Source organism: Platichthys flesus, chromosome 6 (assembly GCF_949316205.1).
Source record: "Platichthys flesus chromosome 6, fPlaFle2.1, whole genome shotgun sequence".
Lineage (NCBI taxonomy): Eukaryota > Metazoa > Chordata > Actinopteri > Pleuronectiformes > Pleuronectidae > Platichthys > Platichthys flesus.
Genome location: NC_084950.1, coordinates 27,677,476 through 27,703,762, shown reverse-complemented (window position 1 = coordinate 27,703,762; position 26,287 = coordinate 27,677,476). Strand labels below are relative to the sequence as shown.

Sequence of the window (26,287 nt, the reverse complement as noted above, 5' to 3'; positions counted from 1 at the left end):
TTAAAAATAAGCATGTAAAAAGCTCTGTTTTTCCTGCTTTAGCTTGAAATTAAAGTTCCTTTATAGATGCAGACTTACTGTTATGAATCTGCGACTTCACCAAGGAAAAGTTGTATGTATTAGCGACTAGGGATGAGCGAGTACAGCATTATCTGTATCTGTATCTGTATCTGTTAACCATATGAATTATCTGTATCCGTATCCGTACTCGGAGTGGGCGGGGCCTAACCCGGAAGTGGGTGTGATTTAACCCGGGAGTGTGTGTGTGTGTGAGTGTGTGTTTGAGTGAGTAAGAGAGAGACATAGAGCGAGAGGGGGAGTGTGTGTGTGTGTGTGTAGCTTAATTTGTAATATTTTTTATACCACTACTACCTAGAATGTGTCAGACACTCAGTGCGTGAAGTAAAATAAAACTGGTTAGAGCCAACTGACGGTTTAAAAAAAAAAAAAAAAAACTCCAACGACTGGCAGAGAGAGGGAGAGAGAGAGAGAGAGAGAGAGAGAGTGAGAGAGCGTAGCCAGACGCTAGAGAGTAGTCAGACACTTAAGGCGTGAAGTAAAAAAAAAAAACTGTTTAAAAAAAAAAAAAAAAAAATCTCCGACAGGCAGGGACGCAACGCGAGTCGCTTTCTACCAGCACCACGTCTGAACGAACCCACGTTTAACAGAACTCTACTGGTTAATAAGTAAGTACAAACTGAAATAAAAACAAACTTCAAGCTGAAGAAACCCTAAACGTTAACCGAAAAGACCCGCGAACCTGAGTGACTGAGAGAGACAGAGAGCTGTTCTGTGAGTGAGTGAGCAGAGCGGTGTGTGAAGGGGAGGAGCGCTGTGACGCTGTGTGAGGATTTTCATTCAGTCCGAGCACAGATAATGACTCGTATTACTCGTATAATACTCGTGCTCGGCAAAAGTGCTTTATCCGTACCGGATACTCGTTTCAGCCGAGTATCCGGCTCATCTCTATTAGCGACCCTCCGAAGAGGCACAAGCTCTTACTTTGTTGTTTCGGAAAGTTTCAAATACACCTTAAATCAGTTGAAAGTCTCAAACATCTTTCGTGAGACATGCTACAGATAGGTAGACGATAGTTTAAATGTTTGTCCCGTTAGTGGCTTTATTATGGAAAATTGATGTGTAGTTCCTGTTATAAGCAGGTTGGTGGGTGGGACTCTTGTTTTGAAAGGGGTTCTGACGGACGAGAGTTCCGTTTTGAAGTGTAAAGTAAACGGGTGTGATGTCCAATAACCATCTCTCCTGTCCTTTCTCGGCTGAGGCCGCCTGACAGTATAAGAGAACTAACCACTCGGCTACATTAGTCTGAAATGTAGCTTTTTGAATTTTGGCATTTGAATTTGAGCAAATTGAATATGTATACTTTGAATGTTTAAAACTTAAACATTTGATTCGGAATTTGAGAACACTGAAAAAGCAGCGATTCAAACAAACACTACATTACTTCATGTACTGATCAGGTGCTGATAAGTAGTGATGAGTTTATTAGTTAAAGTTAGAACACAGTGGAGGAGGACACAGAAACTCCAGCTCGGTACAAACCAACTGCAGCCTCTGCTCAGATCACATAGCAGCCGTGACTCAACAAAGTCGCTTACCGGCTTCGGTAACGAGCTCTGATCTCACTGCATGTCTCAGACTGAGCGAGTGAGTGGGGGCCTGTTTGTGTGTGTGCATAACCCCGCATTTGCATATGAGAATGGATATATGGGACATAAATAGTCCCATGAAATAAATAAATGCGGCATAATGAAATAATGTCCCATGATATAATTTAATGTGGCATTATGAAATGAAGTTTTTCGTAAAATATATAAATGTCATCATTTGGAAAATATCATTTTGAAATTAGTAATTGTATTAACTTAAGTAAATGGATTAATTTATATATTTATATTGTGCTATATTTATATAGCACAATATAAATATATAAATTAATAAAATAAAAATAAAATAAAAAAAATTTATATAAATATATAAATTAAATTTATTGTCATATATTTTTTATTTCAGGGTTTATCTAATAGCAATATTTATTCCTGTTTATTTATTTACCTATTTATTTATTTAATTTAGACTCAAATGGCATTCCATAGTTGATTATCAGTTTCCGCAGTGAATCAAGTGTCAAGGACTGTATATTCTGCCTCTTCCTTTGTTTTCCTTGTCATCTTTGTTTGTCTTTCTGGTTCACTCTGCAGGGGGTAGTTTGAATTAATTAAAAGCCAGTTTGAATACAATTATTTTATTGAGCCCTAACCTCAGATCCACCCAAGACACATACATTTCATATGTACTGGAAAAAAGATTGTGAGCCTTGCTAACCAACATGTTGGACCACACTGATGCTTATGTTCTATCTCATTATGGAGTTACATTTTCTGTCATGTGCCTTCTCTCTCAGATTTGCCAGATATCAGTGTCAGCCACAGCAACCTCACAGTTATCGAGGGTGGTCGTGTAACTGCTATCTGCAATGGCTCAGGATCCCCATTACCTGAGGTTGACTGGCCTGTGAATGGCTTACACTCCATAAATGCACAAGAGGTAGGAAGCACACACACACTTGTGTAGGTGCGCGCGCGCACACACACACACACACACACAGACACAATAAACAACAGCTAGATTAGGGAGTGTTGCATTTTACAAGTTATGCTGGCAGTTGCCTCATAAATAATCAATGTGAATCTCTTTGCATCATCATTGACATGAGTTGCAGCGGAAATAGTTCATTGGAAGTGTTGGTCTTGATTGATCAATTAGCTTTAGTTAGTTAGAAAAAATCATGGAGAGCAAAGTGGCAGTTTTGTCTTAACACAATATAGTATATATATTGTGTGATTTAGAATCGGCTATTGATAGTAGCACAGCATGAATACATAGATTTGAATGAATTCCACCTATTAAACTCTGTTCTTTTCAGTGCTAGTCTCTACCTTAAACGGTATATTATTGTCATGTGAAGACCAAATACATTAAGCAGTTGCTGGCAATGAAGTGCTTGGGTCACAGGCTCTCATCATGCAATGGTCAAAATATTACACAAGCAAACAAATCTAATTATATATAGAATAGATTATCCAATTTTTTTTATAAGATATACAAAAAATAGATACAAATATGGTAAGGCTGATATGGTAGGGTGCAGAGTTTTGAGGAATTATGGCAGATTGGAGGAGTTTGAAAGTCTAATGGCCTGGGGGAGGAAACTGTCTCTGAGCCTGGTGAGCCTAACGTCGGCCAGATGGCACCAGGAACAACAGTTTATGGCTGGTGAAAGGGGTCTTTAATGATCTCGTTGGCCTTCTTCCTACACCGCTGGAAGTAGAGGTCCTCGATGGATGGCAGCTCCGTCCTGGCAATGTGCTGAGCAGTCCTCAGAGTATCCTGGAATCCATGGTGAGCCTCTGCAGCCTGCGGAGAAAGACAAGCCTCTGTCTTGCCATCCTCCTGATGGACTCTGTGTGGTGGGTCCAGGTCAGGTCATCACTGATTCAAACACTGAGGAACCTGAAGCTGCTGACTCTCTCCACCGTAATACCATAGATGGAGAGGGGGGCGTGTTCTACCTTGTCTCTTCCTATAGTCCACGATCAGTTCCTTTGATTTGCTGATGTTGAGATGGAGGTTGTTGTCCTGGAACCAAGATGTCAGGGCTCTGACCTCTCTGTCGGTTACTGCATGTGTTATTTTTGGTTTTACTTTATCATCTTTGAACAAAGTGTTATAATTTAATAATTTTTTTCTCTATTTTAGAAATAGTACAAATGTAGTGACAAATGTCATAAAAAATATTTTTAATTGCTTATCATAAATTCCTGAAAGTTAATCGAGTTAAACTTGGCCTATTTTGTGATAATTTTGTTGGGGCAGGGGAGCGGGTGGGGCTCCAACTTCTCGAAAGAAGTCAAATGTAATACAGTTTAGGGCTAATAGTAAGCAGTGCACCAAATGGTTTACTTCTTAACTACTTTGTATTCCATACTCAAGGGGCTTTTACTCAGCATTAAAACATTGTCTTAACACGGAAACAAATCCTATGACTATGAATGGACAGTGGCCTCAAAAAAGTTTTTTGAAGAATTGGAGGAAAGGCTAAATGTGGGGGTTATATCAATTAGAAGCAAGGTTTAAATGAATCAACGTTTTGTGACTGCAGCAAAGTTGATTAACCATTAATGGATGATATTGTCATAATATATTTATGGTACTACTATTCATTTTATTGTTCTGTCCAATTCTCCCTCTAGGCTAAAGTCATCGACAACAACACCATTCATTCCATCAGCATAACTTTGGTCAATGTAAGCAGAGACGACAACAACTTCCTGCTAACTTGCACTGCCAGCAACATAGTGGGAATGACCAATGCTTCTGTCCAACTAACAGTTCACTGTAAGTACACAGACACATACAAACACACACATTCACATTCAGCATTCTCGTTGCCTGGCTCTTAAATGCTCCATTTAATGGCAACTCATTTACTAGTGTTTTCATAGTGCAAAACCGGCCATCCATGATCATTACAGCCATTCACATACAGGACTGTCTCAGAAAATTAGAATATTGTGATAAAGTTCTTTATTTTCTGTAATGCAATTAAAAAAACAAAAATGTCATGCATTTTGGATTCATTACAAATCAACTGAAATATTGCAAGCCTTTTATTCTTTTAATATTGCTGATTATGGCTTAGAGCTTAAGAAAACTCAAATATCCTATCTCTAAATATAAATATTAGAATATCATGAAAAAGTATACTAGTAGGGTATTCAACTAATCACTTGAATCGTCTAATTACTCGAAACACCTGCAAGGGTTTCCTGAGCCTTGAAAAACACTTAGTTCAGTAAACTAAATCACAAGTATGGGAAAGACTGCTGATCTGACTGCTGTCCAAAGGACCATCATTGACACCCTCCATCAGGAGGGTAAGACACAAAAAGAAATTTCTCAAAGAGCAAGCTGTTCACAGAGTGCAGTTTCAAAGCACATCCACAAAAAGTCTGTTGGAAGGGGGAAATGTGGCAGGAAACGCTGCATAACCAAGAGAGATGACTGCAGCCTTAACAGCATTGTGAAGAAGGGTCGCTTCCAGAATTTGGGGGAGCTTCAAAGACAGTGGACTGAAGCTGGAGTCCAGGTATCAAAAGCCACTGTTCACAGACGTGTCCAAGAAATGGGCTACAATAGCCGTATTCCCATGGTCAAGCCACTTCTGAACTCAAGACAACGGAAGAAGCGTCTGACTTGGGCTATGGAAAAGAAGCCCTGGACAGTTGCAGAGTGGTCCAAAGTCCTCTTTTCAGATGAAAGCAAGTGTTGTATTTCATTTGGAAGTCAAGGCGCCAGAGTCTGGAGAAAGGCTGGAGAGGAGCAAAATCCAAGTTGCTTGAAATCCAGTGTGAAGTTCCCACAGTCAGTGATGGTTTGGGGAGCCATGTCAGCTGCTGGTGTTGGTCCACTGTGTTTCATCAAGTCCAGAGTAAATGCAGCTGTGTACCAAGAGATTTTAGAGCACTACATGCTTCCGTCTGCTGAAAAGCTCTATGGAGATGAGGATTACATTTTCCAGCATGATCTGGCACCTGCCCACAGTGCCAAAACCACCAGTAACTGGTGTACTGACCATGGCATTACTGTCCTTGATTGGCCTGCCAATTCCCCTGACCTGAACCCCATAGAGAATTTGTGGGGTATTATGAAGAAGAAGCTGAAAGACACCAGACCCAACAATGCAAATGAGCTAAAGGCCGCTGTTGAAGCATCCTGGGCATCCATAAACCCTAAGCAATGCCACAGGCTGATTGCCTCCATGCCACGCCGCATTGATGCAGTAATCCGTGCAAAAGGATTCCCAACCAAGTACTGAGTGCATTAATGGACATTTTCAAATGTTTGATTTTGTTTTGCTGTTATAAATCTTTTTTTTACTTGGTCTGAGGAAATATTCTAATTTTTTGAGATAGGATTTTTGAGTTTTCTTAAGCTGTAAGCCATAATCAGCAATATTAAAAGAATAAAAGGCTTGCAATATTTCAGTTGATTTGTAATGAATCCAGAATGCATGACATTTTTGTTTTTTTAATTGCATTACAGAAAATAAAGAACTTTATCACAATATTAAAATTTTCTGAGACAGTCCTGTATGTGTGTATGTATGTATGTGTGTGTGTGTGCATGCGTGTCTGCTAGGTTATGGTGTGTTTGTATTCATGTGACCACTTAAAGGGGTTTGCATAAATATGTTCTCTTATGTAAAGGCCTAAATTGTCGTGTCACATGCGATCAAAAATACCTCAACAACATTACAACTACAGTTCATTATAAAGAAAAATAATAAACTAAATTGTATGACTTTGCTTTCGTGGATTTAATAAAAAATGTATAACCATATTTATAAAACATAGCTCATAATGACACCAGTGTCTCAAACCTTCTTGGACCTTCTAGGGCAGGGGTGGGCAATTAATTTTCCAGAGGGGCCACATGGACAGTTGTGGAGGGCCGGACCAATAAGTGAACTTAATTCTACTCATATTAATTTGATGAGCTTCTACAGATAAGAGTAAATGTTATGGTTAGGCAATGAAAAAGTGAGGCAGGCAAAGTAATAACGCCAACAATATATCACACTTTAATCAACATTTACAAATAATGCAATTTTTTTGCAGTATTCCAAACATCAGCTTTAAATTAACTGTATACAAAGCGCTACTACTATTTGCATATAGTCTAATCACCTCATTTGCGGTTTTTTTCTTGTTAAGTGAGAGATATCGAGTCTGTTCATGGGCATGAACAAGTGCACTGAAGTCAGGTTGAATATCTGAGGTGGATATGCGAAGGACAGCTGACAGGTGATAATCAGTGAGAGAGGATCAGTATCTGGATTTGTTCAACTTCATCACAGAAAATGTTTGTTCACATGTCAGTAGATCCAAAGAGAACCAACATCTTCTGAGCATGCCTCGTCAAGTATGAAAAGTTCTCCTCTTTGAGAGAAGAATAAAACTCCAGCAGTGACGCTGACTGAAAGTGCTCTGCCAGCAATGTACCTGCGGAGGTGATCAACTGATGGTGTGGCTTCTTTCAGAGATGGCATGTGGTTGAGAATGTTACCCTCCAACTGGCTTGAAAGAAACTGCAACTTTCTCATGAAAGCCTTCACCAGGCTGTACATTTCATGTGCAAATAGGCCCTTGCCTTGCAGTTTGGTATTTGGCTCATTCATTAATGCAGTGACATCAACAGCAAATGCAAGATCTTCCATTCAGTCTGCATCTGAGAGATCTGGGCTGTCCTTGCCTTTCTTTTCACAAAACTCTTGAATCTCTGCTCTCAGGTCCCATACTGTTTTAAGCACTTTGTCCAGACTGAGCCATCTGACAGCTTTGTGGTAGCCTATGTCCCCATGTTCAGTCTCATGCTCTTCCAAAAGTGCAACAAACTGTCTGTGATTCAGCTCTTGCCCTGATAAAGTAAACTAATTTAGTTACAACATCAGTAACATGATTCATTATTAGCACTGACTTACACAACACCTCCTGATGTATAATACACAGGGTTCATACACATTTTGACCCATGGATTTCCATGACTTTTCCATGACTTTCAATATCTTTAAACCAACTTTCCATGACCAGACATTTTGTGAGATCTCAGTGTATACATGCTAAAGGGTCTAAATTTAGTATTTAAGCTAACAATGAGAATTGCAAAGCATACACTAAACCTTTAATTACACAAAGGAATGAGACAATAGTTTGATTGACGTCTGTTGTAACACATGGCATGTACTTTTCCATTTGTAGCCAAGCATGGTTAAATCTACACTTCCCTGGCATAGTGCATTATCTCACCTGCTTCCCCACCGAACATTTCAATTAGTATGAGATAGTACGCCTGCTTATATTTTGAGCGTATTTCTTTTAAAAACATATGAATTGATTAAAACTCAGCGTAAATTAACGACATGAAAATATGAATATAACAAATCTCTATGACTTCTCCAAAACTTTTGGGATTACATTTTTTTCAAGCACTTTTCCAGGACTGGAAATAAACATTTAACAATTCCATGACTTTTCCAGGTTTTTCATGACCGTGGGTTAATTTCCCTCACTTTATCTTGCATCCGCTTCAAAAGTCGTCCCTTTTATTGACCGCATTGCTGCCAGCTCCTCAGTAATCGCAAAGTCTTTCGTCATCCCACGTACGAAGATGAGTAACTGGGCTGTGTCGCAGACATCACAGCCCTCATCCAGAGCCAAGGAGAAAAAGTCAAAATCAACTACTTTCTTTAGCAGCTGTAGCTCGAGATTTCTCGCGATGTCCTCCATCCTTCTCGTTACGTTTCGTCCGTAAAAGTCTCTCCGTGCTTTGTCTCGTAATGCCGGTTCAAATTGTAATCCTTAAAAACAGCGATCTTTTCTCCACAATCTAAGCACACGGCTTTCCCATCGATATTTCTTGTCTTAACGTGGGCTGACATTGCGGACTTTAACAGCTAAATCCCATCTCTTCTTAACTCCGTTCGCCAAAACATCATCTGCTCGCGGGCATTCAGGATGTACGTCAGGTAGATGTTAAAAAAAGGCACCTTCAAAATAAAAGAAATGTTGTTGTATTCTTTGCATGATGTCCACCTATTTACGTGCTATTCCTAATATTCCTTTGACCTCACCAGGCCGGTCACAGACAGCCAAAGGGCCGGATGCGGCCCGGGGGCCGTACAATGCCCAGGTCTGTTCTAGGGCCAATGCTTACGTCCTTACGAGTCAACTGTTTGTGAGGTCCCTAATTAAATACCACCAGTGGCCATTTGGGAGTGGGAATCCAGAACCCATTGGAAAGTTCATAATCAAATTTATTCTGAAACTGAACCCCTAAAACCACCACATCATCTTTTAATATAGATATTTCCACATCCTATCCTGCCTGTCCTCACACACAACTGATTCAGACCTGGCTGTATCACACACAAACACACTGTTTGCACCACTGGCTGAGTGCTGCTAAGGCTACTACAAAGGCAAAAGGCCAGCATGGGATAGTCAGACCATGTGGCTGAGATCAATTGTGTGTGAGAGTATTAGTTGCATGCAAAGACAGACCGCTAGTCTGTGTGTAAAGCATTACACAACTAACATCAACTTTCAGTAACCTTACTAATAAAAATATCACAACAATATATGTTCCGCAGGTGATATTTTTGAAGTAATTTGTGGGAATCAGATAATAAGTTGTGCCACGAAATATCAATCTATTCTCACTTACTAGTTCAAGCAAACATATCTGAAGAAGCCTCTTAGATGAGAGAAGAAATGTTGCTGTCAGAGATTTGGGGAAGCAGTAAGCAGTAGGACCCAGGCGCAGAGTGTAAACAAAATAGTAATTTTAATGAAACAGGCTTCTTGACAAGACAACCAAAGCACTAAAGGGGAAATCTGGATAAACACTAAACACACGTAGGAGAAAACACAGGAAGCTTACACGGGGATGCAGAGGTGCAAAGTCCCAGGAGGACAGCACACAGAGAACACGGGAGATCAGGACAGTAAAGCAAGACAGGACAGCAGGACACAACATCACCTTTTTACGACAAACCATCCGAAAAAGTTCAAAGGGGAGCACAGAGACTTATATACACACAAAAGGAAGTCAGGTGCAATTGAACACAGGTGTAACACATTATGACTGGGGCAGACAATCACAGAAAGGGAAGTGAAGAACACACACGAGGAGCAGGCCGGTCCGGGACAAAGCACGGGAGCTCATCAGGAGGACGGCCCGGAAGCCGATCAGAGGCGAAGCACGGGCCCTCAGGCAGATGGCCCAGAGGACGGTCAGGGACTGAGCACAGGGGCACAGACTTCAGCCCCAGACGTGGGGAAAGAACCGGAGTCTCAGCTTGGACATCCGACGGCGGAACAGATGTGACGTCTGCTTGGACCGCCGACGCCGGAACATTTGATGGTATGGTTGCTGCAGGGACCACTGAGGTCGGAACTGGAGGGATGTCAGCAGGGATACCCTGCCGTGGAGCAGGGACTGGAGTAGCAGCCGCCGGGACACCTGATGTCGGCACTGGAGTGATGTCTGCCGGGAACCTCCGGCGCGGGACAGGAACAGACAGCACAAGGACCTCTGACACCGGAACACGCGCGACGTCAGCCGGGACCCTCCGGCATGGAACAGGGACTGGAATAGATGCCGCGGGGACCTCTGACGCCGGAAAAAGAATGACGTCAGTCGGGAACATCCGGGGCGGAACAGGGACTGGAACGAACGCCATGAGGACCTCTGACACCGTAACTCGAATGACGTCAGCCGGGATCCTCCGGCGCGAAACATGGACAGAAACAGAAGCTGCATGCACCTCTGAAGCCGGAGCACAAGTGAGGTCAGCCAAACCCCCCGGCATGGAACAGGGACTGGAACAGACGCCAGGAGGACCTCTGACGCCGGAACACGAGTGACGTCAGCAGGGAACCTCTGGCGCGGGACAGGAACAGACGCAGCGAGGACCTCTAACGCCGGAACACGAGTGAGGTCAGCCGGGACCCTCCGGAGCAGAACTGGGACTGAAACAGACGCAGCGAAAACCTCCGACGTCGAAACACGAGTGACGTCAGCAGGGTGACTCCGGCGCGGGACAGGAGGAGAATGGGACCTTAAGGCCGGCCCATGCTTCTGCATTTTCAGGGACACGCAAGCAAATGAGCCCTTGCGTGCCGTTTGCGTGCCTGCGTACCCCTTCTTGCATGTGTCGCCCAATTTTTCTGACTAAAAGACAAAGCTACGCAAGCCTCACGCAGCCAGGCTGTGATTGGTCTGCTAACTACATCCTTTCCGGAGTCACATTTCCGGTTAAAAGCCCCATAATAGCGGCAGAAACCACGGAAGATGTAGAAGAACGAATATGGATCAAATAGAAAAGCGTTTGGCAGAAGATATCCGAAAGTATGACCACTTGCATAACCCGTCACTGACTGGCGGATTTGTCTGCCAAAAAAAGGCTATGAGAAGAAGCAGTGGCTATGTAAATAAACAGCCGACAACGACTTGGGGTTGGTTCCTGTGATCCCGCTGCAGAGGAGAGAGGCTCCCGCTGTGGACGCCCCCTCTCCAACGTCCACCACCCACAGTAGGACCCTTTTTGAGGCTGCGGGGTCCACCAAAGGCCAGGCGGCGGCCCAGGTACGAGTTAGTGGATGGGGCTGGAGGGTTGAGGTATTTCTTTAGTCTGTCACGCACCTCAACGAGGTACGGGACGAAATGGTAAAAAATGTAGCTCTGCTGGGTCCATAATATGGTTGGATGTTCGGTCAGGGTTATGCGGAAGAAGTAAGAAGTAGAACCCATTGCTTCCTACTGAACATATACAAATTTAAAAACATCTAGCAAATTTACATTGATGTTAGGTGATTTCCATAAACAGCCTGTCAAAATGGGAGGAACTTTTCCATTTGTTGTGAATAATTTTCAGCTGCAGATTATTCCACATTTGTTGTCACATAGGGCAGCAGGTCGGTGGGTGTTGATGGCAATGAATAAGCTTGTCACCAAATGCACAAGTGTGGCTCAGTGTGCAGGAAGTGTTCAGACATTTGTCATTGTATATCATTGCTGGTGTTGGTCCATATGTGGACTTTTCTAAGAATAAGAAAATAAAGAACCTTGCCAGTCATGTATTTTTTTCATATGATTAATTTGCATGTTATTTACATCTTTTAAACCTGTCGATGCGAGCTATTTTTTGAAGCATGATCTATTTTGCCAAGGTTTCACTTCAGATATGAGCCTTTTTAGACATGCTCTATGTAGGAGCTCCAGAGAATTGTGACTTGACTTTCTCCATAGTTTGCCTTTAACACAAATCAGGGAGATTAGGGTTAAAATTAATTATCCAAATGCATATAACTGGGAATGTTAGAAACAAATGGGACCTGTGTCCGAATTAATACCATGATCTTGGTTGAAACTCTTGAAGAATTTCTTTAAACTTGCAGACAGACAACATGAAATACTTTCTGAAACGCTTGCTTGGTTAAGCAAGAACCATGTCTCTCCTAAGTTTTGTGACTGAAATGATGTACGGGAACTTCAGCTGCTTCCCTAGATTGAGCAGCAGCTTCAAATCTCTCGACCACTCTTGGTCTTTAGGTGTTGCTGGGGCTTCAACTCTGCTCCCACTGTAGTATATTCCCTTAGCTAATAGATATCCATAGCACATATACAAACAATAAATGGTATGTTAATATCCAGCTAATGATTTTCTCTAGCATAGGTATAGATCATAATAACATGTTATTATCTTAAGGCGCCTTGAATCTTAAGTTCAAACGTTTAAGTATTATCTCCAGATGTGTTCAGTGTGTTTCTCCTTGTCTGAACTATCCTTGAACTGCCTATGGAATAATGAGAGGAGAGATGCTTTTCAGCGGGTCCTTAAATTTTAAGGTACGACACATTCCCAAATTTAGGCAGAAGGCCCGGTTGTGTGACGTCATTATATCTCTAGGTTTGTGGTAAACAACTCCCCTATAAAACGCCTTACCTTGCAGAGTCAAGGCGGATTTTCACTATTCGGTGTGTTATCTCCGAGTTTTCTAGAAACTCGTCCTGAACCTATAATACTCTCAATAAACATTATACTTGTAAGTACTGGGTCTCCTCTCTTCGAACACCGACTTCAACGAGACACTACTGCGGGAAAGGTACGATACCACGAAGGTGATGGCACACTGAGTTGGGTGCTGCTACTTGCTTTTACCAACTTTCCCATGCAACCTTGACACCTCTTCCCTGTTCTAACCTCAATGCCTGCTGATTGAACTATGATATCTGCAGAATCTTGATAGAGCAGGATATTTCATATGATGAACGTGAGTGAACGTCACGTTCATCGTATCAGTCGTCATGAAAAACCAGGAGCGGGTGAATGTGTGTGTGTGTGTATGTGTGTGTGCACGCTCCCAGAGAGCGGACACACACACCGGCCCTGGGGCTCCGCCCCCAGCTCCGCTCATTCGCTCACGCCGGGTTCACAACGGACGCTGAAGCGTGATGAAGCGCAGCACATCCCTAATAATATCACAGACCTTTGCTGTTATCAGCCAACAGTAAAAATGGCATTTAATAATTTTTTTCAGGCATTTAGTAGTTACTTGCTGCTAACATTAACTGCAACAGCGTCCCAACATTTGTCTTTTTTGGTGTTGTCTTATACAACATGTGCTGAGGATCATACAACTTACTGTAATTCTCCACTCCAATTATTAATTTAATGTCATCCATGGTGAAGAACTTCTCCGCTGTTGCGCGATATGTGGCGAGGAATTAGCAAACAATTTTTTATGTTTAAAGACATTTCCAGAGCAAACACACAGCATCTGCTCAAAAGTACCAAGCTGGATATGAGCAAAAAAAGCATAGTTCTGTTTTTTTATTTATTTCAAAGAAGGCCTACAGATGTATTTTGTTCTCCTCTTCATAAGAGTTGGGTGTTTTCCTTTTTTGTAACAGGTAAAAATAGCAGTTAAATGTCAACAGTTATTTTTATTGTCATTCTATAATTTAATAAATGCAACAAGCTATAGTTATTATATATATTGTATAACTATATATATTTCTTTATAACCTGTGTTATCAAATAGGTTTTGCTGCTCCAGACAGATTTAATTTGGGGGAAGAGGGGGCAAAATGAATCTTTCGATAGTAAAGGTTGCCTACCCCTGGTTTAGTCTATTTGAACGCCATCATTGTTTCATAGTAACTGTGTCTCTCATGCTTAGACCAATGCTTGAGGCACAATTGGAAGCATTTTCCTTTTCAAGATTTACGTATGCATGCATGTTTGCTTATATGTCTGTGTTTGTGCACTGACAAATCTCTCACACTGTCATACTCATCCGGAGCATAATCGCCACCTAAGCTTCCATTCTTGGGCATCTTTGGAACGTTACTCTCATACAGGAGGGTGACAGGTGGCCAGTGCCCTGAAAAAGGGGTTGTGTAGAGGCCAGCAAAGAAGAGGAACAATGCTGCACAGATGGATCTCTGAGGCACCAGGATGCATACATTTTGACTTTCTCTCGACCATCAGCAGCAATGGTATGGATCTCCACCTAGAAGAGACATATTTTTTGATTTAGAGATTGCACAAACAAACTATCCTAGTGTCCTGTCTGCAACCTGCTTGTTATATGTTCTCAAAGTGTTGGTGAGAGCTAGAAAGACACATATACCCCTTTCTCCATAACAGATTAGCTCTGTGAGATGTAAGAGGTGGTCTTGCACCTGTTGATAAAGGTTTCCCTATCAAGACTTCATGCAGGCTTAAAAGCAGCTGTCTGGGTAGGTAAATGTAAATATTTTTGTGGCAATTGTATGTATGCAACTTCCAATTGATTCTGGTGCTGGGTGATTTGATGAACCCTTATCACTGGTTATTCTATGTGGAATTCCAAATATGAGAATTACTTCTTTTAACAGACATTTAATACAAGTAGCTGCATCCTTTCTACTTGTTTTCTCTCTTCATGTTAACCCATTTTGAGAACATATTAACAATGACAAGGAGATACTTGTAACTCTGACTTAAAAGCATATGTACAAAGTATATTAATACAAGGTCCTTACTGGGGCAGTAGATGGTCATATGTTACTGACAGATTACCCCCTGTTTTTCGTAGGCACACTTTGCATCTGACCAGCAACGATTTTTAAAGCAGCAATGCCTGGGGATTACCTTTGGTTTTGGGTCATGTGATTCCATCCCCACTTTTACTACATGTATGAAAGCATGAGCCAACAAATAGAGAAGGGATTTAAATTTCCATCAGAAAATAGTATTTAAGGCAGCTAGTTTAGCAGAGAGCTAAAGCGTGGTGTGCTGCACATTTTACCACAGCTAGCTCTAGCAAACAGATACATGGAATAACTGAATGTTGGTTAGGTTCGCTAATTTGCAGGCACAATTAAGTACATAAAACTCCATTTGTTATGCTGAGGTGGCATATGAGAAAAGCCTGTAATTTTCTCTGTGTCCGAGGGTTTCATCGCTTAGCCAGCTTAATCACTTTGTAGTATTATATTTATATTATTAGTATTATTAACTTGTGCTGCCATGATAAATAATGATCACTATCACTATTGTTATTTTTATTAAGAGCTTCAAAAAGATTGTAACACAACTCTCTTATTTCAACCCCCGTTCCCATCTCTCGTTCTCTCAACTCTTTTCGAACGTCCCAGTCGTGTATTATATGGGTTCAGGGGCAGAGTTCAAAGAACCAGCACTGAGGACAGAGTCCATTTCACTGTAGCCATGTGTTTACAGTAGTTTGCCATGCAGAACTTTGAGGAGTTTTAGGTCCTTCAAATTATTATTACTTTAAAGATTTTAGCCATTTTACTCACTTGTTGAGTAGAAAGAAATAATGCTGAACTTACAATTAAAAAGCAAGGGATGGAAAACAAAAGATAACATAAATAAAGTAGATAGTATCTAGTGATGAGTCTTTTGTCTTTAATTGATTGAATTTCAAGCTGTGGAGGTAGCTGGGAGAGCACCTTCACCTGGACAGAGGATCAATCAGCGCAAGTGAGAGCTGTTAGCTGATCTATCTTTTGGTAAAAAAGGTAGGAGCAGAGCTGCCTCAGAAAGACAGTCACGGAGAGAGACACACAAGGTCTAAGACAGACACATGAAAAGCCACGAAGAGAGACAGAGACACTGGGCTGCAAAGCCAGTCAACAGCAGAAACTGCTGGCCTGTGGCATGGTCATTTGTCACACAAGCATTTTTGCAAATAATGTCTTCTCACATTCTTATTTCTCCTTTCTCATCGCTTTTCTCTCTATTGGACAAGAGCAGATGATTTTTCTTTAGAGCTCCGTTAAGCAGTGGCTTGTAAATTCATTACATTATCTGGCAATTCACAGTATTACTTATTGGTGCATGTGTTCTATGTACATTTGTAAAACAGAACTGATGTTCCAAAATACATGGCTCAACCAGTCTCCTTACAGCCCATGCCAGGACCATGTGTAAGGCAGCCGTTTTTCCAGCTTAATCTCAAGCTCAACCTCAAGCTCAACCTATGTTTGTCTGAAATTCTGTGTGTGTGTGTTTGTTTGGTGGAATGACTAATACGAATGACCCCCCTCCTCTCTCTCTCTCTCTCTCTCTCTCTCTCTCTCTCTCTCTCTCTCTCTCTCTCGAATTTCATTGAGTCTACTTTGGTAAGAAAATTACACTGTTCCAGCCTACAATAAATTTCTGTTTGTAGACAGTTGATAGGAAACAGAGAGAAAAACTAGAACTGGAACACATGCTTACACACTGAAAATCAATTGCAACCGATTTTGGTGAGACTGGCATATTAAAACGACAATTAAAGTTTATCCCCTTGATATATCTCTCTTTTATGTCTGGCTCTCCCTTGAACAACAGCAACAGTACTTCAAGTGTCATTGCAGAAAATTCAAGTTTTACTGTGATACATGTACATGTGATAGTGTACAACAATAAAATAATTTACTATCTTCATGTGTCTTGTTTTCTGTTGCGTTGTTTTTTTGTTTTGTTTTTCAGTTCCTCCCACCATTGTGCAGCTGAAGGAGCCAGAACGGCGCCATGATACTTGCATAGAGTTCACGGTTCGGGGTTCACCCCACCCAACCTTACGATGGTTCTACAAAGAAAAGGTGTGTTTGTTTCACACACACACATATTGGTGAAGGCTACTGTATTTCTGATTTATATATATTTTCACACGTTTGATTAAATGTATTTTATTTGTATAGTGCTAAATCATACCATACTAATGGCTCTTGTGGCCACTCCGAGGAAAAAAGCCAGCATGGGATGGTTCGACCTTGTGGCTGAGTTTAAATACATCTGTTAAGTTTATTGGAGATGCGTGTGAGGATATTGATTGCAACAGGTTAAAGAGAGGGGTTATTTGCATACATACATACATCCAGAACCTGAGTCTGCGGTCGAGCATATAACGGACATTAACTTGCAGTAACCTTAACACCAAATTATCCCAATAAAACAACTCAAACTGATAAAGCATCACATATGGATTATAGGAAGTATAGTATAAGTATAAATTGTCAAAGTAAAGTAAAGGATCCAAATCTATTTTATAAACAAATACATACTAAATTTATACAAGGAAGGGATGAGACCTTAAATCTTTCAATAAAAAAGTTTGGTAAATGGACTCAGAGATCTGAGCGATGATGTTTATCAGGGGTGTCAAACATACGGCCCGCCAGGGGGTCCAGCTCGGCCCGCCGGATGCAAGGCATGCTCTAAATTTAAAAACAAATAAAAAAAAATTAAACCCCCATCTCACTCTTTGCCAGTGATTCTCAAACGGGAGGGGAAATGTGAGGCAGAACTATTGTTTGGACGTCTGCATCTCTGTAACGGTCGAACGGTAAACAATCGTTCTTTCGCCGTAGCCAGGGGTCGGCCACCTACGGCTCTGCAGCGGCATCCTGTACAGTGATGTGCATGTCGCAAATCTTTTTCGCGAACAGTGAACTCAAGTTCACGTTAATTTGTTAATCATCATCGTATCAGGCCAGCATGAAATACCAGGAGCGACAAATATGTGTGTGTGTGTCCAGACAGCACACACACCCAGGCCCGGGGGCTCCGCCCCAACTCATTTGCTCAGAGAGATGCACCGTGAGATCAGAGCTCGTTACGTAGAAGCCGCCGGTAAGTAAAGCGTCTAACGAACAGATTAAAGGAAGTTAACTTCAGAGTTGTGTGTTTGGTTGTGACTTGACTTAGACAGTTTAGACAGTTCTCATATTAATTATATGATTATGTTTTATGTGTGGAGAAACTTGATGTGGACTGTTATCAATAGTTCTGAGGGAGATTATCACCTTGAATATTATAGATGAGGTAGAAAGATTATTTGATCTATTTGTAAAATGTTTTATTTCTTTCAGTACTTTTATCCAACGCGACTTAAAATATCTGCATTAAACCATGAGGGTACAAACCCAGAGCCCAGTAAATCTTTTCTGCCTGACATCTGTGGTGCTTCAGACACAACACAAAAGACTCTTTAATAGTGAGTTTCTTCTTTTCATTAGATGAAGAACTGCAGCACCTGATGTCCTCAGTAACAATATGGTGGAGATCGGCAGCTTCAGGCTGGTCAACATGAGGACGACCTGCACAACACTTCATGTTTTCCTCCCTTAACTAAAGACGGCCTGCAATGGCTTAGAGTTGTGAGTCACTGCTAAATGTCATGGATAATAGAGTTAATTTCTATAGTCATTATGGTTGATTAAAAAATTCACACTTATTTGAACAATGTTTATCTTTTGCTTTCCGATTTGATACACTTTAGATAAGAACCCAGTGTTCTATTTTTCTTCTTTGCCATAAGAGACAGAACAAGGTCATCACAGCTGTGTCCCTCAGGCTCATCCATCCCTAATAAAATGATAGGAAAAATGATTATGATGGCATTATTGCAGAGGAAGTGTTACTTATGAACAAAGTTTGCATCCATATTTTCTGTGGATATTCAACTATGTATTTGAATATGCTTTTGGATTAAACTGTGCACTACCAAGACAATGAATGTACAGTATGGAGTTATTTCACATTAAAGTATTGCATATATTATTTAATCCATTATGTATTATATGCAATACTTTGCTTTGATTGTTTGTAAGTAATGAAAACAGGGCTTACCATGGAGTCAGTGTTGAAGTGACGACTCAGTGTTCAGTCTGGTTGGATTCCAGTTGTGTCTCATGTTGGACATCCTATAGGAACATTCAAAACAAATACACAGATATGTAAAGTAATTAATGTGCCAGGTTAACTCCTTAACAGACTTTTACATGGTAAAAATAAAAGTGTATTACTTCAAAGTTCATCAGATCATAATCATTTCAGCTTAGGAAATATGTGGTGGACATCAGCCTCAGGTTTTCTATGAGACTGTCTATTCTAGTAAAGTTACACTTGCTAAAAAAAATTTATATTTAACACCATAATTCAGTGAAGACTGCCTGAGATTAACGATGTAAAAACTGAAGGTAGCAGACAAGTTTAGTTTTAACTGTAACACTTTACAACACATAGACACCAATACTCGGAATAAAGAGTGTTAGGAGATGTAATGCTACTTTAAACAGCTGCTCTTAAAATGCAGATATGACTTTAAATACTCAGGTTTCAGTTGACCACAGTAAATCTGTTTCTGCAGAATAAGAATCTGTGTAATGTAGTCAAGTCAAATGGTATGTCGAGTGAAACGACTTTACATAACATTAGATATTTTACGTGGCAGAGCTTATTCTCTGTACGGGCACAGTCTCCTGTCTCGGTTTAAAAGATTCATCATCAAACTCTAACGCTTCTCTCTGCTGGGCGACGGGCTCATGTCGGTTCATGTCGGTAATAACTCCTGTTCGCATCGCCATTACTGCTTGTATCTTGCCTCCGGGGTGTTCACTGACCGGGGAGTAGCCTGTTAGCTCAGGTGAAGCCGAGCAGGCAGGAGGCTAGGAGTTGCAGTCGTCGCGGTGACGTGACGTCAAGTTAATTTCAAACCTCTATATCGCTTAAAAGGGGGAGTTAGAAAAAAATTCACCCCCCTCAGAGTTGTCATGAAGGAAACCCTCGATATTGAGACTAAAACCAAATTTTTAACCATGCTGTAAAACGGTTTAATTATGCTCTAAACTGCAGCTTTTTACACTTCCTTATCGGCCTCATCGCTCAGCCCAGGATGTTGCCCCTTGGCCGGCCCTCACCTTTCACTTTCAATGCGTCAGACTCCTAGGTCCGTGTTCCAAGATGGGTCGGACCCCCTCGTTATGTTGATTTCATGTTGGTATCCACCGCCGCCACGCCCCCCCACCCTGTGCTATACGCGACGTCATCCAGGGTGGAGGGGCGTGGTGGTGGCGTTGGGGTATGAAGCCATTATGCAATGATTTTACTGGTCTGGCCCACTTGAAATCAAAGTGGGCAGTATGTGGCCCCATAACTAAAATGAGTTTGACACCCCTGAGATATACGTGAGCTTTTTTCCTCTCCACAGTCGCAAAAGCACTTGCTCATTGCGGGAAATGTTCATATAAGATTTTTATGGTCTCAACCTCAATATGTAAAGTCTCTTGAGATAATGTTTATTATGATTTGGCGCTATGCATATGCAATACAATTTAATTGAATGTGATCACACTCATCATCACACTTACTCAGAGATTCATGTTATGATGCTATTCATGTGTTGCTCATATGTAACTCCCACTCAGGAAATTTCCCATACTGAGTATGTGCGCCCTGATATGGACATTTACAAGGACGATATAGAGGGCTGCCTAAACTTTAAAAATCCAACACACCACAACAATGGAAACTACACTTTGGAAGCCACTAATTACCTGGGGGAAGCCACCTTTACTGTGTATGGGCATTTCCTTGACAAGCCCTTTGACGGTAAGTGTTCACACTAGTATCCAACAACGTTGGCAACAGACATTTTATCAATCATGATTACTTCAAATTAAATGAGTACTTGAGTTATCATCTTCTTTGTTCAGCTTATTGGCAGGTGGCATCCAACTTCTTCTTTGCTGGTTCAACCTTTTGTCCCAAATTTGTTTGTAAAACATTGCCTTTGATGACTCTTGGGGTGCTGCAAAGTGGCATTTGATTTTTATGAGGGTAAATTTGACAGTATGAGTAGAGGGCAGTAATGCTCCTTGCGGTTTCCACCGGACAATAACCGAACAAAGGAGAAAAAGTATAAGAAAAACCCCATTACAAGTAAATCACATACAAAAACAACAATGAAAGGAAACATTAAAGAATAGCAGCATGGCTTAGTGCTCCTTAATAAGGATCAAATGCTCCTTAATAAGGAGCACTAAGTTGGACAACATTTTTACTTGGCTGATAGGACACACTAGACTCAATAATACCCTGCCCTTGATAAACAGATATCCAACAGGGTTATGAAATTACTGCAAAATAGAGGAGTTAATGGAAAATGTGCAGTAGAGGCTGAGCAAGGAAGAGGAGGCAGATACAGTAGATGACGATAATGCACCTTGCTGTCGCCACACGCCGAACTGAGAAGAAGAAGAACCCTATTAGAATCTCTTATCTAATTCAGTATGAACATTGGGCCATAAAGCATTTCACTGAGAAGAGAACAAAAATCGTTTTTGTGCCTCCTCACCACCTCATTTCACCCAATAAGAAGTCACCAACTTTATCTACGAAACACATACTAGTGTTTGCAATGCAGCTCTAATCAACTACTGGAACTTAACATAATTGTGTGCATCCATTCACATAGTCACTTTTGTGCTGGCCCTAGAATAACATTTTGCCCAGTTTAGGCACTAATACAAAAGTTAATTTACAGATACTCAGAACAATAACAAATGCTGTGCAGGTAGTTCCATAGGTCATGACTGCTCAAACAGACCTGACATCTTAGCATGAATGGGTACAACAAACACAGTAAGTTATGTCTGGCAGAAATGCCAATGCATACCACAGACAAAAAGTTAAGGTAAAGTTTAAAAACGCCAAACCACAATCTTACTTGGAAGCTAGAAAGCCATTGTGGGCATTAAACTTGTTTTAGACAATCAATAACACCATGCGTTATGAAAGTACTTTCCGAACTTATCAAACATCATAGGTAGATTCCACCATATACCTGAAATTTCCTGATTTTAACAGATAACACAAGAAAAGATTCCAAATTCAGGTTTGGAAATTTTTTTACAAACTACAATTAGGACAACAAGCCCTTGTTCTGATTTGAGAAATTGCCAACACATAATCTCAAATAAGATTTTTGCAGAGAAGTGTCTAGAGACAACACACAAACTTCACTGAATAATAACAATTATAAGAATTACTATTATTATAAAAATGTCTTACACATGCCCTCCCTTTAAAACTTCTAGCCATTTTGTTTTTGACATCCCTTTCTTCATGCTACAGTTTGTCTTACATTCTCTTTTCTGTGTCTCTGCTACTTTTCTTTTCACAGGTCCAGAAACAGATTATGAGTATGGTACGTGTTTTTTTTTGTTGTCATATTTGTTGATAGATTTTTATTCTCAGGATTGTCAACAAGGAGTTAACAATTTAACATGGCATTCTATAAATGATGTTTAAGGCCCCAAACATTCATTTTATTTAATATTATCATCATAGAACATGAAGACTACTGACATAGATTTTACCTGCCTGTTATGTAAGGCATCATTTAGTGTCAAATATTTAGTGGCAGGAAAGGAGGAACACTGTCAGGTGAATGTAAATTCAGATGCCAGACAAAAACACATTATAATCGATCACTCAAACTATGTTTTGGATTCCAAAACACATGAGCCGGCCTTCAAGCTTGACTGATATGCAGTATGTACTTTCAGACTTTGAATCTAAAGTCTGTGGACTATGTCAATATTATGGTTATTGGTTATCATGGAGCTTCTATAGTGTAGTCTTACCATAACTGTAAGACGTGCCTTGTATTGAGTCTCCAAATCGCTCTGCATATGGTGGATAATACATGAATAGGCCAAACTATTTTGAATTAAATGCTGAAAAGAAACATTTGCTGGAGTGTACAGTTTTTAAAGTACTTGTACTTAACTTAAGTTTAATTCTATTTCACTCCTACTTTTTATTGTCTTTCCTCACAGTTCAGTTAATCATACACAATAAGTATTTCCAAGAAACAAACAAAAGAGGCAAGCAATTATCCGAAGACTTATGATGCTAGCAAGGGTCGTACATCAAAAAAACATTAGGAAGGACTCTGGAATTCATGTACACTCCTGATCAAAATCTTAAGACCAGTTAAAAAATTGCATGAGAAATGGGAACAAGAGACCAAAAGTTGTGAGCAGGCTGATGAACAGCCTACTTCAGTTAAATTGTTGTTTTCAATAAATTGCCTGCTCAGAACTTTTGGTCTCTTGCTCCCATTTCTTCTTCTTGCATTTTGAAGCTCTACTTAGAACCTTCTTAAGATCCAACAGTGCAAAATGCAAATTCATGCAATTTTTTAACTGGTCTTACGATTTTGATCAGGAGTGTATATGAAGGTAACAAGACAATTTAGAACAATGGAACATGCCAAGCCAGAACTTTTGGTAAAGTCATGTACGCTGCGAAAGACAAAAATAATCAAATTTCTTAACAGATATTTCTTGACGTTAATAGAAAATGACATGAGTTCAAGGAAAGATATGAAGAGGAAGCATCAACTTTATTTAAGAGGGACTGGGTAGGAAGAATCCTCGCTGCTGGTAGCGGAAGGACCAACCAAGCATGTTAGGCTCAATGATCTGTTAAGCTATAGTCTTAACAAAAATAAATACTGTATGATCCTTATGTGCTGGAAATGCAATAAGTTGGGTGAGACTATGCTGTCTTTTATATAAACCTTTGCAAATGGCTCAACCATTCAGCAGTTGTCTTGGCAGAAAGACAAAGGAAGTACAGAAAGAACATTTGAGGTGGTGTAGAGTGATAACACACAGCCAGCAAATCAGATCAAGTTTTAGATCAGAAATCCTTGTGGTTTCCATCTGTAGTGAACAGATATAGAACAAAATAAATGTCCATTACACGATAGGATTTATTTAGTATTCAGTAATAACAGATCACAATTTAATGACTTTGATCATGAAAACTGAACATGAATTCACTCATTTTATAGATGTGCTCATTTATGCTCAACATCTATTGCACTTATATCCCTAAGTGATCCCTCACTTGTGATTCTTCCTGTGGTTTCTGCATTTTTTTTCTCTGTTAAGGCGGTTGTTTGGGACAGAGGATATCAAACCTTGTGAGACAAATTGGAATTTGTGAAGATGGGCTTTACAAATTAAATAGATTGAGTCATTGATTCATTGATTCATTCTTTCATTCATACAATCTGTATCTACTTGTGTTTTTCTATCAGTGACCCCGACTGCAGAGACACATAAGCCTGAGAAGGATACGTTTGGGGTGAGCAACTGAAATATTAAAGAAATGTATTGCCTGTTTTCCTCTAATTATCCTAGTCACCCAGGTGAAGAAACATATCTATAAACAAAAGTAAATACAGAGAAAGGACTGAACAACTTAAAATATCTGAATTCAATTAAGTTAAAAATATTTGTATTATATTGTTTAAAATTCTACTTATTTTTACATATTTTTAAATGAACTCCTGGCTTGACTTGAGGATTGTGTTTGTGATCAAGACTAAATATAATTAAGTCGGGCCAAGTTGCATAATTGCATTGTTATCTTTTCTGTTTATGAAAAGCTTCAGATAATATTAAAGAGGTGCTCGTTGTTGAGGGACTCCCAAAACTGTGTTTTCAAAGAAAATTAAGGTGTATTATTCAGTTCTATTTTAACATATTCTTCACCTATGTTCAAGTTCAGCCATTTGTTTCAGTCTGCTGACATTCTTTGGTGGCTAGTGAGACTGAGAGCTTGTAAGAGGTGTGATTAATTTGATACTCGTATAATTAACTGAGGACAGATACATGTTGAGCAGAGGTTGTGAAGAGATAATGTTTAGTGTCTGTTTGTTAAATTATCTATCGCATATTTTTTTTGTTATCAAGTTTTTATTCTGCCTTCTGTCATGCCACACAAGGGGCATTGTTTTTCTTTAGATGCTGGGCAATGATATGGTCTATAGTCACATGACTTAGACTTGAGTCAATGGAAATGATCAGAATGTCGTCAGGACAAACGGCAGTGATAATATGATGGTTTTTTAAAAAGTGGTCTTGGGTCTCACTTTACCCCTAAGCTGGGGTAAAGTAAGACAGACCATAGAAATCAAGGGGGTAAAGTGATCCAGTTACTTTTTCCACATTAAAAATACCATAACAACACATGTTGTAATAGTTCAAATCCTGACAGCTAGATTGACAACCACACATTCAAAAACTAATATCGGACTAGTAAGAGAATCATGGGGATTGGTCAATTAAGCACATTTATGATTATTATGATTCATGTGATCTCTTGCACATCATAGCTTACCTGCACATTGTTTCTCTATCCATTTAGCAGGGGCAAGGACATTTTTTTTCTCTACGTATTCAAATGCCAGTTCACGGCACTTAGCTGGAGCAAGGCCATGGAACTGGTCAGCTAGTTGTTTCAAGTGTTTGGCAAGCTCCCCCTCCATCTCATCTGTGAATATTCTCTTTGTCTCAGCTACTGCACCCCAGGCTACTGATTTTACTTCCCCTTTCTCTTTGTTCTTTATGGATCTTTTGAGGGTTGTTTGTCAATATTTCCATCCCTTCCAGCTTTTCTTAAGGACTTCTTTCCTTATATGACCTCAGCGGCTGCACTCTCAATCTCTGCGAGGGGTGTTTGGCCCCAGATTGTCTTCCTGGTGTAGTTTCTTGGGATGATGGCTTTTCAAAATGGTTATGACATTAAAAATAAAACATGTGTAATGTAATATTACACTTAAATATTTTTAAGACTAAACTTAACTTGTGCTTCATGTCTCACTTTACCCTACAGCATTTGTCTCACTTTACCCCACAGCCACCATTTATTAAAAAACAACATCTCTTACCAAGTCAGGCTAATCTTCAGTTAGCATCAATCACATGGTTTTATATGTTGGAAGTTCATCAACATGTTTGATATAAGTTTTTCTACCTGAATCAATTTGTTTGACACAACAGTTGATTAAGTTCAAAGCAAGAAAATTTACTTTTACATGCAAAAAAAAACATTTTTGTGAAAAAACATAACTACCATAGCACCAACACCAACTTCTCCTTCATGGAAAGGGGGGACTGGGAGGGGCTTGAAAACATAATGGTCACATGACCACAAATGTGTTCCGTTGCCTAGATACTAGGTATCTCACATTACCCGATGTCTCACATTACCCCGCTCTCCCCTACTCTAAATTAAACAAATATCATTATACACCTAAATGACTGTACATGACTGCTGATCAGCGGTAGCTAATAAATACAGTATTTATGTTGCTAATAAATTTTGCCTAATCAAATGGGATTTTACATGACGTTCAAATCCACTTACTTAGCTATTTAAATACATTCGCAGTATCACCAAAACACCTGTTGAGGTTGTTGCTTTGCAAAAAATGTTCATCTACAGATTTTTGTCTCGAACTTTCTTTTATCTGAATAGAAGATGAACAAGTGATGATTTGTGTGATTC

General features: G+C 40.1%; 1 protein-coding gene across 1 annotated transcript in view; it reads left to right on the top strand.

The window, feature by feature from the left end:
• Positions 1 to 26,287, top strand: part of LOC133955115 (NT-3 growth factor receptor-like) — a 97,837-nt gene that overhangs the window by 33,077 nt on the left and 38,473 nt on the right. Inside the window, exons 6-11 of the mRNA XM_062389787.1 lie at positions 2,423 to 2,565; positions 4,272 to 4,416; positions 16,628 to 16,740; positions 20,347 to 20,530; positions 22,104 to 22,127; positions 24,033 to 24,079. Coding sequence (XP_062245771.1) covers positions 2,423 to 2,565; positions 4,272 to 4,416; positions 16,628 to 16,740; positions 20,347 to 20,530; positions 22,104 to 22,127; positions 24,033 to 24,079 — 656 coding nt within the window. The remainder of the gene's footprint in view (positions 1 to 2,422; positions 2,566 to 4,271; positions 4,417 to 16,627; positions 16,741 to 20,346; positions 20,531 to 22,103; positions 22,128 to 24,032; positions 24,080 to 26,287) is intronic.